Consider the following 17,105-nt stretch of genomic DNA (forward strand, 5'->3'; position numbering starts at 1 on the left):
TGGCTGATATCCTGAAAAGAAAACTTAAACACTCAGCAATTTTAGAACTTTTTATAATTGAAATTGTATTTGTTTTTATGTAAAAGTGATAGGAGCGCAAAATCATCTCCACGGCTTAACATCTGTATTTTGTCTAATACAGCAAATTGTTGTATTTTGCAGGAGCTGTCTCCTTGTAATACACCTGAATCATTTTTTTATGCTGGTTCTGATCTCTGTAGTATTTTTGTGTAGTTGGCACAATATATTGGCCAGTTACCAGTATCAAGGCGATTAAAGTCTTTTTAATTAGACCCAGAGAAAGTGTTGGAGAAATCAGTTTTCTTTGGCCATATAAAGCATACACTCACCGGCCACTTCATTAGGTACACCTGTCCAACTTCTCGTTAACGCAAATGTCTAATCAGCTAATAAAATGGCAGCAACTCAATGCATTTAGGCATGTAGACATGGTCAAGACAATCCGCTGCAGTTCAAACTGAGCATCAGAATGGGGAAGAAAGGTGATTTAAGTGACTTTGAACGTGGCATGGTTGTTGGTGCCAGACAGGCTGGTCTGAGTATTTCAGAAACTGCTGATCTACTGGGATTTTCACACACTACCATCTCTAGGGTTTACAGTGAACAGCAGTTCTGTGGGCGCAAATGCCTTGTTGATGCCAAAGGTCAGAGGAGAATGGCCAGACTGGTTCGAACTGATAGAAAGGCAACAATAACTCCAATAACTACTCGTTACAACCAAGGCATGCAGAAGAGCATCTCTGAACACACAACACATTGAACCTTGAGGTGGATGGGCTACAGCGGCAGAAGACCACATCGGGTGACACTCCTGTCAGCTAAGAACAGGAAACTGAGGCTATAATTCGCACAGGTTTACCAAAATTAGTCAATAGAAGATTGGAAAAACATTTCCTGGTCTGATGAGTCTTGATTTCTGCTGTGACATTCAGATGGTAGGGTCAGAATTTGGCGTCAACAACATGAAAGCATCCATCCATCCTGCCTTGTATCAACGGTTCAGGCTGGTGGTTGTGGTGGTGTAATGGTGTGGGGGATATTTTCTTGGCACACTTTGGGCCCCAAAGTACCAACTGAACATCGTGTCAATGCCACAGCCTGCCTATATTGTTGCTGACCATGTCCATCCTTTTATGACCACAGTGTACCCATCTTTTGATTGTTAATTCCGGCAGGATAACGCGCCATGTCATAAAGCACGAATCATCTCAGACTGGTTTCTTGAACTTGACAATGAGTTCATTGAACTCAAATGGTCTCCACAGTCACCAGATCGCAATCCAAAAAGCACCTTTGGGATGTAGTGGAACGGGAGATTCGCATCATGGATGTGCAGCCGACAAATCTGCAGCATCTGTGTGATGCTTTCATGTCAATATGGACCAAACTCTCTGAGGAATGTTTGCAGTACCTTGTTGAATCTATACCACGAAGGATTAAGGCATTTCTGAAGTCAAAAGGGGGTCCAACCCGGTACTAGCAAGGTGTACCTTATAAAGTGGCCGGTGAGTGTACAGGTCCTTCTCAAAATATTAGCATATTGTGATAAAGTTCATTATTTTCCATAATGTCATGATGAAAATTTAACATTCATGTATTTTAGATTAATTGCACACTAACTGAAATATTTCAGGTATTCTATTGTCTTAATACGGATGATTTTGGCATACAGCTCATGAAAACCCAAAATTCCTATCTAACAAAATTAGCATATTTCATCCGACCAATAAAAGAAAAGTGTTTTTAATACAAAAAACGTCAGTCAGTCAGTCAGTCATTTTCTACCGCTTATTCCATAGTGGGTCGCGGGGGAGCTGGTGCCTATCTCCAGCAGTCTATGGGCGAGAGGCAGGGTACACCCTGGACAGATCGCCAGTCCATCGCAGACAAAAAAAAAAAAAAAAAAAAAACCACAAACTTCAAATAATCATGTACAGTTATGCACTCAATACTTGGTCGGGAATCCTTTTGCAGAAATGACTGCTTCAATGCGGCGTGGCATGGAGGCAATCAGCCTGTGGCACTGCTCAGGTCTTATGGAGGCCCAGGATGCTTCGATAGCGGCCTTTAGCTCATCCAGAGTGTTGGGTCTTGAGTCTCTCAACGTTCTCTTCACAATATCCCACAGATTCTCTATGGGGTTCAGGTCAGGAGAGTTGGCAGGCCAATTGAGCACAGTGATACCATGGTCAGTAAACCATTTACCAGTGGTTTTGGCACTGTGAGCAGGTGCCAGGTCGTGCTGAAAAATGAAATCTTCATCTCCATAAAGCTTTTCAGCAGATGGAAGCATGAAGTGCTCCAAAATCTCCTGATAGCTAGCTGCATTGACCCTGCCCTTGATAAAACACAGTGGACCAACACCAGCAGCTGACACGGCACCCCAGACCATCACTGACTGTGGGTACTTGACACTGGACTTCTGGCATTTTGGCATTTCCTTCTCCCCAGTCTTCCTCCAGACTCTGGCACCTTGATTTCCGAATGACATGCAGAATTTGCTTTCATCCGAAAAAAGTACTTTGGACCACTGAGCAACAGTCCAGTGCTGCTTCTCTGTAGCCCAGGTCAGGCGCTTCTGCCGCTGTTTCTGGTTCAAAAGTGGCTTGACCTGGGGAATGCGGCACCTGCAGCCCATTTCCTGCACATGCCTGTGCACGGTGGCTCTGGATGTTTCTACTCCAGACTCAGTCCACTGCTTCCGCAGGTCCCCCAAGGTCTGGAATCGGCCCTTCTCCACAATCTTCCTCAGGGTCCGGTCACCTCTTCTCGTTGTGCAGCGTTTTCTGCCACACTTTTTCCTTCCCACAGACTTCCCACTGAGGTGCCTTGATACAGCACTCTGGGAACAGCCTATTCGTTCATAAATTTATTTCTGTGTCTTACCTTCTTGCTTGAGGGTGTCAATAGTGGCCTTCTGGACAGCAGTCAGGTCGGCAGTCTTACCCATGATTGGGGTTTTGAGTGATGAACCAGGATGGGAGTTTTAAAGGCCTCAGGAATCTTTTGCAGGTGTTTAGAGTTAACTAGTTGATTCAGATGATTAGGTTCATAGCTCGTTTAGAGACCCTTTTAATGATATGCTAATTTTGTGAGATAGGAATTTTGGGTTTTCATGAGCTGTATGCCAAAATCATCCATATTAAGACAATAAAAGACCTGAAATATTTCAGTTAGTGTGCAATGAATCTAAAATATATGAATGTTAAATTTTCATTATTACATTATGGAAAATAATGAACTTTATCACAATATGCTAATATTTTGAGAAGGACCTGTATAGTAGTGAAGCACTTCCCTTTCCTGCCACCTTGCTGTGCACTGCCAGTCAGCTGGGTAAAAGAAGGCTATTGTTCTTATTCCTAGTTTATATGAAGGACAAATCCAGGTTTTCAAAAGTTCGTCTGAGGAAAACAAGGACAGCTATGATGTAGCAACTAAAGGAGACCCACTCATCTGTCTTAATAAGGTAACACTGTTCTAAAACTCATATTGGCAAAAAGCAGCAGTTATTTCAAAACAGCAGTGACATATCCAGCTAATATGAGCTTGCTCTCTTGTGCTATTCTATAAAGAGCAGAGTGGCCATAAGGCATCATAGTCGGCACAATAAGAACTTCTACTAAATCTAGCATATTTAGTCGATTTGAAATCTACGTCAAAATAAAAGTTAAAATATACTATATATATATATATATATATATATATATATATATATATATATATATATATATATATATTATTATTTATTTTTTTCAACAAAGATATTCAATATATAATTGATGTAAGGAGTGAAGCCCAAAATTACTGTGATTTATTACACTTTTTCTTTTTTATTCAGCTGGACAATTTTAGTTCATCATTTAATTTTGATGCTGGCAGCATGGCATACAGTATATCTGACCTGGTTTTAGCTTTAAATCCTTACAGTTATCACTGCAATGCAATGCACTGCCCTGATGTTTAACAATGTCCTAATGTCTCATGCTCCATCTTCAGCCTTGTTCAGAAGTGATTAGAACGCATCCTTCCCCTAAAATTCTTATTCACATACAGTATGTCTGACTCAGTTTTCTTTAACTAATCTAGGGACATTTTTATCTTTTCATTTATGGTACCGTATTATTCTACCGTCTCAATTACAAATCAGAACCACATTTTCTCAAATCATTAATGTCACTTTACAGTTTGATGTCTTTTTTCCATTTTTCAATATTACAAACATGGGAATGTTTGTAACACTTCAGATAAATTATTAGTCTGTCACCAAGTATGAAAAATGAATAATGGATTAGACAATGAATTATGGACTATAAAAATCCTAATTATAATAAAAAAGCCACATAAATTCCATCATCTGCTTAAAATTTGTGCTGATATAGCCAGGGATTTCAGTGAGCTTTACAGTCCTTGGAGGGCCTTGTAAGGAGTATATATATATGCTATTTTGCAAAGAAAAATATTGAATTTTTTCAGTCTCTATATGTGCAAAGCTGGCAAACACCTGCATGACCTTAGTTCAAGGGTTATGAATACTCAGTATGAAGATACAGTCGTGTCATGAGCTGCAGATTATTTAGACATCTAGGTAAAAAGCTGCAGAGAAATTATACCAGGGAGAAGTCTTTTCTAAACCTTAGTCCCCTGCTGCATAAAAGAGACTCACAGAGAGGATCAGATGGAGCCAGAGATAATCCTGGCAGTCGTATCAGAGGACTTGAGAAAACAAGGCAGACAGGGTGCTGCAATGAGTCTAGAGGTGTGAGTGTGTTCGATAAGCCATTATCACCATTTGTAGAGGACACCAGACCATTCTTTCATCACAACCCTTCTTTTCCTTTTGTCTTTTTAATCATCATTTTGAGCCAAACATTTTCAGTGCAAGCTACAGGAAGACAAAGGCCTGACACAGATAGATGTGCTGCTAATGTCTGCTCTACTTAGAACAACAAACACTCATTTATCAGGGCTACAACAGCTATTGTGAGATGTCGACCCAATACGGTATTTAACACAATAATCAGAATAATCACAGCAACACAAATAAGACCCTTAATAACTGTGGTATGTGCAATCAGTTCAAGTGCTTTCCATTTGGATTTTGTTTTTTGGAAGTCTTCTGTCATTTTTGTGAGATTGATTCATGATTTTATCTGCCTCAAACTCTTACAGATCATCTGTCTTTGCAGGGGAAGCGCATTGCCTCAGCCAGGGCCCATCTTCTGCGACGCACCATCAGCGTCCCAGTGGAAACCCAGTTTCCAGAGTTCCACAGCCAGCTTTCCACAGAAAGTGGTAAGCAGCCTAAAGCTTCCTGCTGCTGAGACTAAATACTCGCAAGTTTACTGGAAAGAATTTAACTGGTTTTATAGGCAATCTCATCTGTAAGTGTTAACAAGACTTTTGATTCATTGAAATCAGCTGTTTTTATTCATTTGAGTCAGACTTGAATCCAAGGCTGGACATGTGGACTGTTCAGAACAGAGTCCATGGTGTAAATGTACCTCCAGTGAAGCATCTATTTCCCTATCCAATGAGGTACTAAGAGACATTTTTGTTTCTAGACCTTATCCACTAGATGGAGAGCTTGCTGCTTGTCTGCTCTTTAGTCATGACAGTTTACCTTCAACACTCCAAGATAGATGTAAAGGTTTTGCATGCTCTCTTAGGGCTCAGGTGTATAAACCTAATTTAAATAGAGACTATCAGTTAAAGCCAAGAGTTGACAATCAGCCCATGAAGTCAGAATTGGAGAGAAGGTGGTGCTGAAGTATGTCTGTGTTGCTAATTGGCATGCAGCCTAGCAAGGTGTTTCAGTAGTTAGGTGTTTTGTTTAAAAGCTGTAGTCACATTTTAGCTTTTATGGGGTTTCTCTTGGATTTAAAAGCACTTGTCAGGCAGGCTGTAGTTTCAATTCTCTCTTTCTGTCCCTGTTTTACTCTCTGCTTATTGTTCACTATATAGATGACTTGCTAAGGGACAGATGCAGCTGTTGCTTTTTAAATAAAACTTGGATGAATCTGTTTTATATTTATAAGCAGCACCTTAACACTACTGTCTTGTACAGGCAACCCCTGACAGGAAACATATCCTATTTATTTTAAAATAATGCTAACATTTTATGTTAGTGATTCAATACACAAAGTATTTAGTGTTAGAAATGACAGAAACAAAGCACATCAAAAGTAAACAACTGTTTATACATAACTGTTATTAAATTCATGCCATGTACTGAAGGTGGCTGTTCAAATTGATGTATCCATGCACGTAAATGGAAGGCTGGGTGGAAGGGAAAAAGTGTAGTAGAAAAAGGAGGAATTTTGTTTTAGTTTGCATGGGAGTTTCCAAAGCAGACCCATACGATGAGATTACTTTCATCTGAGTCTGGAAAAGAAAAAAATAGCATCTGGAAAAAAACATCTGTCTAGTGTAAATTTACAGTAAATGTTTGTCATTGGATGTGCAAACATTCAGATGATAGGATCAGCATTTGGTGTAAACAACATGAAAGCATGAACAGTTCCTGCCTTCTATCAACAGGTCAGCCTGGTGGTGGAGGTGTAAATGTGTTTGGGATATTTTCGTGCCAGGCTTTGGGTCTATCCCTTTTTTTCCCATAGTGTACCAGTTTTCTGATGGCTAATAGTAATCATGTTCCTTGCCAGAAGGCTCAAATCATCTTCTGTTAGTTTCTTTAACATGACTTCACTATTCACCACTAACATGGCCTCCACACCAACCAGATCTTAATACACTGAACACTTTTGGTATGTGTTATGTGGATGTTCAGCAGACATAAATGCAGCTACTGTGGGTGCCAAAGTGGCCGGTGCGGGCACATAGTAACGAGTGTTGGGCGAAATCTATCTTTGAAACCTTTAAACCATCCTGAAATTATACCAGGTTATATGGCACATATATATAATGTATAATAGTAATATATATTACAATAAATATGTAATATCAGTTCTATAGTTTTGCCATATAATTGATTTGGACTTTACCATGCTCTAAAAGTTCTAAATCTAAGCTCAAGTGGACAAAACTAGAAAAAGCAGATTTTACATAATCTTTATTTATTACACAAATATGAAGTTAAGATGGAAAATGTTTTTAAAACTTTGGCACACCAAACGGACCCAGCCGTAAACTTTTAATTCGTTGTACCAAAGAAATTCTTTGCTTGAAATATAAGCACTCAAAATATACCTTATAAAAGCTGGGTACTTTAAGAAGTACAGCACCAATATGAAATGATGCGAAATGTTGTGTAGTAACACATTTTTGTTTTGATAGATTTTACCTACATAACTTAAGGTCTGTCATTAAAGACACGGTTGACCTATTTTATTAGGCTGTGGAATGAAGCAGTTACAAATAAATGTATTTAATGAAGGTATACAAAGCAATACTGTTGCTCTTTTTGCATACTTTGGAAAGCGGTGTTTCATTGTTACAACAAAATGATAGTATGGACCTTGTAGCATTACAATGTTTCCAAAGCAATCCACATTACTCCATGCCCCTAACTTGTGAACTGTGTATACAGGCCTTAAACTTAATATGTGGTTTGAGCACATAGTTTATTCAGAAAATATAAACTTGGAGCTCAGACAGAGATGGAAACAAAGCATGTCATGCCTAAGGCATTTAAAGTTAGCAGTGCTCCTTATGCTGGATAAAGATTAAAAAAGGGAACTTTATTACTACAAGCCTGATTCACGAAGTCAAGAAGGTTGTTTCAAGCCAAGGGGGCTCATATTGTAAGGAGTGATCTAATTCAGTAACTGCTTAGAGAGATGCTTAATCTAATAGTTTGACACTACAATTTATTGTCAGAATGAAACCACTTTTTCTTTAAATCTTGTCCGACCTAAAGAAATTCAAGAACACATGAGAAACAAAGTTATTGACATTTACCTGAACATTTACCTGAGCTGAAAAGCCTTTTCTAAGGCTTTGGGACTCGGACGAACCACAGAGAGAGAGATTATCCACGGAGGGAGAAAAACAATAAACCTTCCCAGGAAATAATTATAGAATTAATACTACTCCAAGGGCTCATGGACAAGTCATCGGGAAGGTTACAAAATAACCCCAAAACAACATCTGAAGCCCTGTAAGCCTCAGGTAAGGTCAAGGCAAGGTCAGGGTAAGAGTTCCAAGGCAATAAAATAACCAATGTGTGTAAAGGAGAATGTGGATATATTATATCTTATATTTGGTGTAAAGCTAACAATTTATATCAGAAAAAAAGCTAATGCCATCAGTCCAACATAGTGAAGAAAGTTTGATGGTATGATCTGCATACCAAATACTTGGGCAAATACTTTTTCACAGCTCTGTACACAAACTTAAAAGCATCGTCCCAGTTCATTTGCATTGTAATACCAGGAAGATAGGTAGAAGGGCAGACAAGGATTAAGTAACCCAAAACAATGATATACGGAGTGGTTAAACTAAACGGACAACAAAAATCACTCGTCTTGAAAACCTAACTATTTTATAAGCTAAAATTGAAACATTTATCCCACAGAAAACATCTCATTATGACAATAAAAATAGATGTTGTTATCGGGTGATGGCAAGTAAATTAACCAGATATCATGGGACAACTGGATCATTTTCTTGTTATCTTATGAAAATCACACAAAACATACTGATAGTGGGAACGACTGCTGTCAACTTTTATGTTTATAGCTTTTGTTTTTAAGGTACATTTTCTCTGGCAGGGATGGCCATTTAAAAGTTAAAAAAAACTAAACACTGATAGTTATTTGAATATTATTCACTGCCTATGTAGTGCAAGTCAATCATTTGCACATGTCACAATAGTTTTGTGTTTCATTTTTGCTCCAAGTGCAAGTCAAAGCTGTTCTTGTTTTTATTAATCTTTTTGTTAATTTTCTAAATAAATAAGATGAGTAGAAATTCATGTGACTGGAGCATTGGCAAGGGCCCAAAACAAGCCTATGTTCGTCCATCTATTGTACATTGTTTATCCCTCTGTTTGACATGCCTCTCCCTAGCAACACTCTCTGGCTCATTTTAGGAGATCCCACTGCATAAACCCTGCCAGACAGGATATATAGCAAATTCAGCAGGTTTTGGATCTCCTCCCACTAAGATGTGTCCAGAAAAACAAAATGATCCATTGATGATGAACAACATAATCCATTTGTCATGACCACAGGTGAGGGTCAGAAGGTGAAGAGATAGGTAAATGGAGAGCTTTGCTTTTTGGGTTCTGCTCTTCAGGAGCTATGCCCCCATTATTGCAGCCAAGGCCTAAATCCGTCTGTCCACCTGACGTATTTATCACATTAAAACAAAAAACTTTGCACTTTTCTTACAATATAAATATGATGTTGTACAATAATCATATAAACTGCACTGACGTGAATATAATATGGTTTAAGCAATAAAGCTTTCACGTTACCCCATGATACATTTTATCGTTAGAACAAACCTTATAACATAATGAAGCTGATTACGATGTAGATAAGAGGTTGAAAAAAATCAGTCATCTACAGGAGCTGATTAGGTTGTATGTCATGCTTAGATTGAGCCTTGGATAGATTTTGCTGTTATTGAACAGCTTGGAAAAGTTCAGTGGATGCAAATTATACAACCTGAACTGCTTCAAGGCAGCTAAAGCTGTCATGCAGAGTATGGTGAGACATTAGCTGAAATATCTGGACCCATACGGGGTTGAGCAGAGACAAAATTGGCTCAAACTACAGTAGCATATTAAATCTATGACAAACTGAAGACATTAAATGTGGGTATATCTTTATAACAATAACGTTCTAACATAATTTAGCTCTATTTTTCCTTTCCCTGGAGGCCGCTAAAAGGAGTGAGGCATCTATCTAAAGATAATATATATTGATTTAATGTGGCTCTTTGACAACATCTGTTATGAATTGGCTCTGAAAGTAATTTAAATAATAATAATTTATGGTGAGAAGCTTTTACCCAATTGGAAGGTCTCCATGCTATTATGGTAATCTGTAACTTCCTCCATAGTTTCTATATTGGTAAATTAAGGTAAATATATGCAAAATTAAAAGATTAGTTTTAACCCAAACTTCTGCCAAGGGTGTGAATAATTTTGGGCTTAAATGTATATATTACTTGTCCGCCTTAAGCATCTAACTTGCAAACCTGTATTTCTGTATGTGTGTGTGTGCGTTTTTGTCTTTGTGTGTGTCCGTGTGTGTGTCCGTTCTTGTTCTCCACCCTGCAGAACCACAAACGCTCAATTTTTGTTTGACTAAATAATTCAGTTGTTGTAAGACCCACCTGCTCATGCCTCACATCAAAAACGATCTGTGTAATAAAGAAAACTACAGAAAACTACTTTGAATAGGATTCAAACAAATTAGAGTGCGCTTTCATCTCGGTTCATCTATAGACTAAATATTGAGTACCTGTCACCTCTGTTCTTTTGAACTTGCCAAGGTTTTGAAAAAAAGCTTGCATTAATTGTAAAGCACTTTGAAAACAACTTTAAATTTTTAAAGCAGTTCTCATCCCTTGCTTTATTGGTCATACGATGCACCTTTTTTCCAGCTATTCCTTGCTGTAAGCTGTTATGATTTAGAAAGGATTAAGCAGAGATATGCTTTTAAAGGATTTCATCTTGTAGCCCCAGTGCTTCCTCTCATGTGGTTTAATTTCTGCTTGCAATCCTTTTCCTAGAGCATATAATCACTATTAGCACTGAAAAAAGGTAGTATATGAGGATGTAAAAATGAATGTATTTGCCAGCTCAGTTTTACCAATAATTTATAAAGAATAGTGTATCAATCTTTACAGTTTTTTAAATAGTGCTAGGTTATCCTATTCAGTTTTAACCCTTGTGTTGTCTTGCGGGTCAAAAGTGACCCACTGCCATGTTTAGCTGTAGAAAAAATACCTTACACTATCTTTTTCCAACTTAAAATTTTTCTAAAGGGACCCCATCATTAGAAAAAGTGATACTTTGTTTTTGTTTATGTTTCCATGTGGGCTGTACACCACTAGGGTACAAAGATTGTCTTATGGGTCATTTTTGGAATTATAAAAGCATTTAAACACCAGAAAAATTTCAAAGACCACACACAAACTCTCTCTAATACACATATGCACACGCACACACACACCTACGCACACACACACACACACACACACACGCACACAAACAAACACACACACTCTTGTTTTGCTATATGTAGTGAGGACCATCTGTTGACTCCCATTGACTTCCATTGATTTTCAGTCATTTTCAACCCTTTCTATGCCCCTAACCCTGACAATAACCCTAAACCTAACCATTACCAGTTAATGTTGGACAATTCACTGTCCAACAGGTTCTGGATGATATATTTTCAGAAACTCATGAGGAACAAGAGGATGAAGATGTATCTGAAGACGAAGATGGGGAAGAATGCAACCCAGAGGATGATGCATCTTCAGATGAAGAAAAATTGGAAATTCCTTAAGCTGACAGAAAGACATTTTTGTCAAAGAACGGCAAAATTGCATGGTCCTCATCAAATTCAGACAGCAACCAGGGAAGAACAGCAGCACCAAACATCATAAGGATGACTCCAGGACCAACAAGATATTCGACTGCATGTGTCCAGGACATTTAATCCACCTTTCTCCTGTTCATCACACCAGCCATCGAAAAAATCATCCTGGAGAACACAAATTTGGAGGGTTTCTGGAAATATGGAGAAAACTGGAAAAATATGGATGAGATTGACCTGTGTGGCTACATAGGGCTTTAGATATTAGGAGGTGTATATAGGTCCCGTGGCGAGGCTACATATAGTCTCTGGGATGCAGAGAGTGGAAGGGCAATTTTTTCGTGTCACGATGCCGCTGATAATCTTTCACACTTTCTCAAGAATGCTGAGATTTGACAACCGTGAGTCAAGACCAGCAGGGCGTGTGACAGACAAACTGGCAGCCATCAGAGAGATCTGGGACAAGTGGGTTGAGCTTCTGTCATACCTCTACAACCCTGTGCCTGAACTCACAGTAGATGAGCAGTTGATTCCACTCAAAGGTAATTTTTTATTTTCATATACGCAATGTTACTTGCCTAATTGTTTTTAATTTTACTGTGATGTAACATCCTTGATTTATGCAGTTTTATATGACACTCACAATGTGTGATTGTCATCTCTTTTTTTTTTAATCAAAGGTCGCTGTTCTTTCTGGCAGTATATGCCACGAACGCCATCAAAATATGGCATCAAAATATGGATGGCCTGTAATGCAAAATCCAGCTATGCATGGAGTTTGCAAGTGTACACAGAGAAGCTGCCGAGTGGAGCACCAGAGAGGAACCAGAAATCAGTGATCATGAGGACAGGAAACCAGCCATCTTCCTCGACTATAACTGCAATAAAGGAGGCGTGAACAACCTCGACAAGGTTATTGGAACGTACAGCTGCAGTAGGATGACTGCACACTGGCCCCTGGCCATCTTCCAAAACATCATTGATGTGTCCTCGTACAATGCCTTTGTGATATGGCAGGAGATCAACCCGACCTGGATGTCAGGGAAGAAAAACAAGAGAAGAATGTTCCTTGAGCAGTTTGGAAAGGCTCTTGTCACCCCGTGCATTGAGAGAAGGAAGCGGTTGCCCTGCTTTGAAGCCTCTGCAGCCATTGTGGAAGCTGTTCAGGGAGCTGAATATTGTCCTGATCCACCTGAGGCTGCAGCTGGGTCAGTCAAAAGAAAAAGGTGCCAGTTCTGCCCCTGGAAGAAGGACTACAAGATAAAAGCTATGTGCTGCACATGTGAGAAATACATCTGCAAAGCCCATTCTCACGTTCACACATACTGTCCTACATGTGCTAAATAGAGTTGATGTTGAAAATTGTTCACAAAATCACGCAACATTTTGTTGTTTTGTTGTGGTATGAGAGAAGTATTTTTTATAATTCACTTCACTAAAGTGAAATGCACTAAAAAATATAAAAGAATAAACTGTTGACAAAAGAGTTCCAGATTATTGACTGTTTTTCCCTTTCAATATAATTATTTCAGAAGTAATTACTTCACATTTATACAATAGCAATAATAAACCTTTACTGTGTAAATGGAAACTGTTATGACAGTTTGTTTGTGGTAAAACAAAAAGTATAATACTGTTCACTGGTGATTGTCTTTTGTATTGTGTAACAAAAAATACATGATCAAAAATTTTGTTGAATTGATAAATAAAAGGCTGTTTCATCATGCAAAATAGATTTTGGATTTAAAATTCAATTAAGCTCCTTTATTTCGGGCTTTGGTTGGGCGGGTCATTTTTGACTCCATATCAAACTCTAATCACAGATCGCACAGAGATGGCATCATGCTCCTTTAAAACAATCCTGGATGAGATGGCTGGTTTCTTCGTAAGTCAATAAAAAACCTGTTTTATAAATCCTAACTATTCAGGCCCAATGTACTAATGCAACTTCTGCTATAACCTGCAGAGGACAGTGGCTACCCCCCGGGCGTTGGCTCCTAAACCTTTTACCACAGCCCCACAGCGCAGAGCAGGTGCACTTTAATACCGTCTCCTCAAATGCCCGTGATGGTGTCTGGATGCGTCGGGGACGAAAGGCTTATATCATCCGAGGAAGGTGTGCAAGATCATCAAGGCATGTGCTGTGCTGCACAACCTGGTACTGGGGCATGGCATCCATTCTCCTCCTGGCTTGCCTCCATCTCAGAATGACGACCCTGACCCGCAGCGCCCTCCCGGAGAAAAGGAATTTCAGCACAGGGCTCCTTGAGGATGTTATGCAATGTTTAGGACAACAATAAGGTTCACTTTTTAAACAGTTCTTATAATGTGTTTTACGTCTCAGATAAAACATCACACAAGTTACTCGATACTGTTCTAATTTCTTTCAATTCATCAGTTGTTTCTGTCTGATTTTGCAGAACAGCATTCTTCAGCACCTGTCCTCCTCCAGACACACCATGTGCTTTGGGCGCACTGGTAGTGTGCACAGCCAGACCCTCGATGCCCATTGCCACCTCACCTGGACCTTCCTCGCCACCTGCTGACTCAAAAGGACCTGAGGACACGGAGACAACGTATTAGTCCACTGTGCTTTTACCTCTGATTTACACATTGAATACAAATTAAATGGTCCTTTACCTGGCTCGTCTCGGCCAAATAGGTGTCTCCCTCCTTCTCTGACACGATGCCACACAAGTTTGTCTCTCCTAGTATTTAGGCCATCCTTTTCTCAAAAGGTGTCAGTTCGGGCACCCCCTTACCCCCACCTTTAGCTGACATGCTCTGGCAGTGGTGTGTCAAGGCGTTTTTCCACCTCGACGTTCAAATCTGACCATTCCTTCTTCACCTCAGCCATGGTCCTCTCTGTCCAGCTTAATGCATTAACAGCGGTACCACATGTTGCCACTCACAACACTTCCTTTTGTTTGTCACCCCAATAATGTGGCTACCAAAAGTGATATTTTTTTGATCCTCCACCTCACTCACCAACATTTTGATTTCTGTCTCGGTGAAATTGCATTTCTTTGCTCTTTTGTCCGTGGTTGCCATTGTTAATTATGAAATAATATTGGTTGGCTGGCTTATTTAAATACACATTGACATTCTTGAGGTGCTTTGCTTTGACCATTTGTAGTTGAATGTCGGCGTGTGGAGGGTAGAACCTGAGGCGGAAGCTTGTATACAAACGGGGTGCAGCTGTGATTTATAAAAGGGAAATTGCTTGCTGGTGTGCATGAGCATGATTTAATGAGTCTGGATTTTTTTGCCGTATGCCATTTTCAGCTTTTGGGCATATGTACACTTCAGTGACATGCAGTAAGGGTAAGAAGCTGAGGCACTGCCTCACCTGTCATCATGAGAAATAAAATACTAGTAACGTTAAGAGAAAATCAATTTGTCCACATGACTGTTGTAAAAATTTGTTTCTGTATGATTTCATAATTTTTATGGTCAAAATCACTAAATTTACACATTGCATATTCAAATACATGGGTGAAAAGCAATGTATGACAATGAATAGCTGTGTCACTCACTGATGTAGGCAGTTAGCTCATGATTCTTGCTGTCTCTTCTTATATCACCAATATAAATGCTGGATTACACTTGTACTAAACATGTTGACATTCCACAGTCAATATATGCAATGAATGTGTGTGAAATCTAAAATTGTTTGGGCTATAAATGCGCAGTGAAAATGGACAGGGTGAGGCAAAATGCCGCACTGATAGGGGGCAGTGCTGAGCCCATAGGCACAGACAGCTCACAGCACGTTGTTACAGAAACAAACACCCCTGCTTGCAGAAGGCAATTACAACTGTACTCTTATTTAAATTTGCTTTGACAAAAGTGAAGATTACTTCTGAAAACTGGAAAAAGATTTTCCTGTGGGCAGCACTGATTGAACATTAACATCCACAACACGAAGGTGAGGGAGAACCGGGAGATTTTACAAGACTTGATTAACGCAACCGTCTTCCATGGACTTCATATACAAGTAAAGATAAGACCATACACAATTTCCAGTTTTAATAAAAAAAGCCAATGAACTAAATACAAATCCACAAAGAACTAAAACAGAGGGTGCTTGATGAAAATGTCCATATACATACCAATAATTTCACCAAAAACTATGAAGTCTTGAGGTTACAAAAACATAGTAATAATATATCTGGTGTCCTTTGTAAGAAAACCAAAAGTAGATCATCAGCAGGATAATGATTCAAAAAATAAGGCCAGATTAACAGAAATGGTTCACAAGATGCAAAATCAACCCATAACCATCTCAGTCCATAGACTCAAATAAGAATTACTATGCTGTGGTAAGATAAAGAGAAGAGTAAAGAAAGAAATGACTCTAAATTATCTACAGAGACTGTGTAAAGAAATAAACAAATCCCTTTCTCTAGAAGCTGCAACCTTGAGAAGTATTACAGGACCCAACTGAACTAATCCAAACTGTGGTATGCCACAACTATCTTTGCACATGGAGAGAATGTTTTTGAGGAAAATGTCCCCACAACATGATGCGGCCACCATCATTTTTCACCATTCAGACAGTTGTTCTGGGTAATGTGCAATGCAATATTTTTTCAAAACTCATGGCATTTTGCCTTTAAAACAAAAAGTTTAGTTTCGGCTTCATTTCATCTGAGCATGTTTTGCCCTATGTTTACTATGGCAAACGTGGCAAACTGTGAACGGAACTCCCTGTGGCATTTCAGGGGTATGAAACACTTTTGAAAAGCAGTTTAAATAGATTTATGCATGTATTTTTTCTCAATGACTGTACTGAAGTCTCACTATGATTCAAAAAAGTGGAAAAGTTTGATCAAAGAGGATACATTTAGCGCAGCCACAATTCCCTCCACCCAGATTTGTCTCTCTCCATGTGGACACTGCCCCTCAGTCTCCTCCCTCCTGTTCCAGGCTCTAGCTGCCTTGCTCTCCAGAGAGGGACTCACTCAGACAGATGTAACACAACAGTAGAAGCTTGAGCCGAGCTGGCAGGCAGCGGTGGCCCAGACTAGAGTCAGTAGCTCTGACCGGAAAGAACAACAGGACCAAAGACGGCAGCAGAAGGGCGACATTTTACGCTATCAATATTGGTTGAAGTTCAGTTGTCAAGCAATTCTTTGGCTCAGTCAGGATGTGGGAGTGTTGATCTGGGCACTCATCATCACACTGTGAGTTTAACATGGAGCCTGACACCAGCACCCATCAAGAAGCACAGAATGGTAAGTGAGAAAAAGAAAGGATGAAAACATTTGAAAGGGATGTCTGGGTCACGTGTTTTTCCAGTTATCCTGTTTTTATTGCCAGGCTGTTGACTTGGCCCTCTGTGGTCATCATGAATAGGACTTTAGTCTGCTCTGTTGGAAAGGGGGTGAAGAGGTGAAAGGGGTTACATGACAAAATGATGAAATCATTCTTTAAATATTTAACTTTCAAAGTCTTTTTTTCTATTTAGTCTTGCAGTTTGAAAGTAGAGAAGTGTGATAAAAGTGTCTGTAGAATGGAAGCTCTCTGCTTTCTGTTTGAGTTTGTGCTGTTCCCGGTATGAGCCTT

General features: G+C 39.3%; 2 protein-coding genes across 4 annotated transcripts in view; both read left to right on the forward strand.

The window, feature by feature from the left end:
• si:dkeyp-72a4.1 (uncharacterized protein LOC100148058 homolog) overlaps positions 1 to 11,507 on the forward strand; it is a 29,989-nt gene extending 18,482 nt beyond the window's left edge. The window contains exons 3-4 of the mRNA XM_047373472.1: positions 5,211 to 5,316; positions 11,398 to 11,507. Coding sequence (XP_047229428.1) covers positions 5,211 to 5,316; positions 11,398 to 11,507 — 216 coding nt within the window. The remainder of the gene's footprint in view (positions 1 to 5,210; positions 5,317 to 11,397) is intronic.
• Positions 11,508 to 16,530: 5,023 nt separating this feature from the next.
• dab2ipb (DAB2 interacting protein b) overlaps positions 16,531 to 17,105 on the forward strand; it is a 211,915-nt gene continuing 211,340 nt past the window's right edge. For all 3 annotated transcript variants that reach the window (XM_047372559.1, XM_047372562.1, XM_047372560.1), the window contains exon 1: positions 16,531 to 16,774. In XM_047372559.1, the coding sequence (XP_047228515.1) occupies positions 16,735 to 16,774 (40 nt within the window). In that variant the 5' untranslated portion in view covers positions 16,531 to 16,734. The remainder of the gene's footprint in view (positions 16,775 to 17,105) is intronic.

Source organism: Girardinichthys multiradiatus, chromosome 8, assembly GCF_021462225.1.
Source record: "Girardinichthys multiradiatus isolate DD_20200921_A chromosome 8, DD_fGirMul_XY1, whole genome shotgun sequence".
Classification (NCBI taxonomy): Eukaryota; Metazoa; Chordata; class Actinopteri; order Cyprinodontiformes; family Goodeidae; genus Girardinichthys; species Girardinichthys multiradiatus.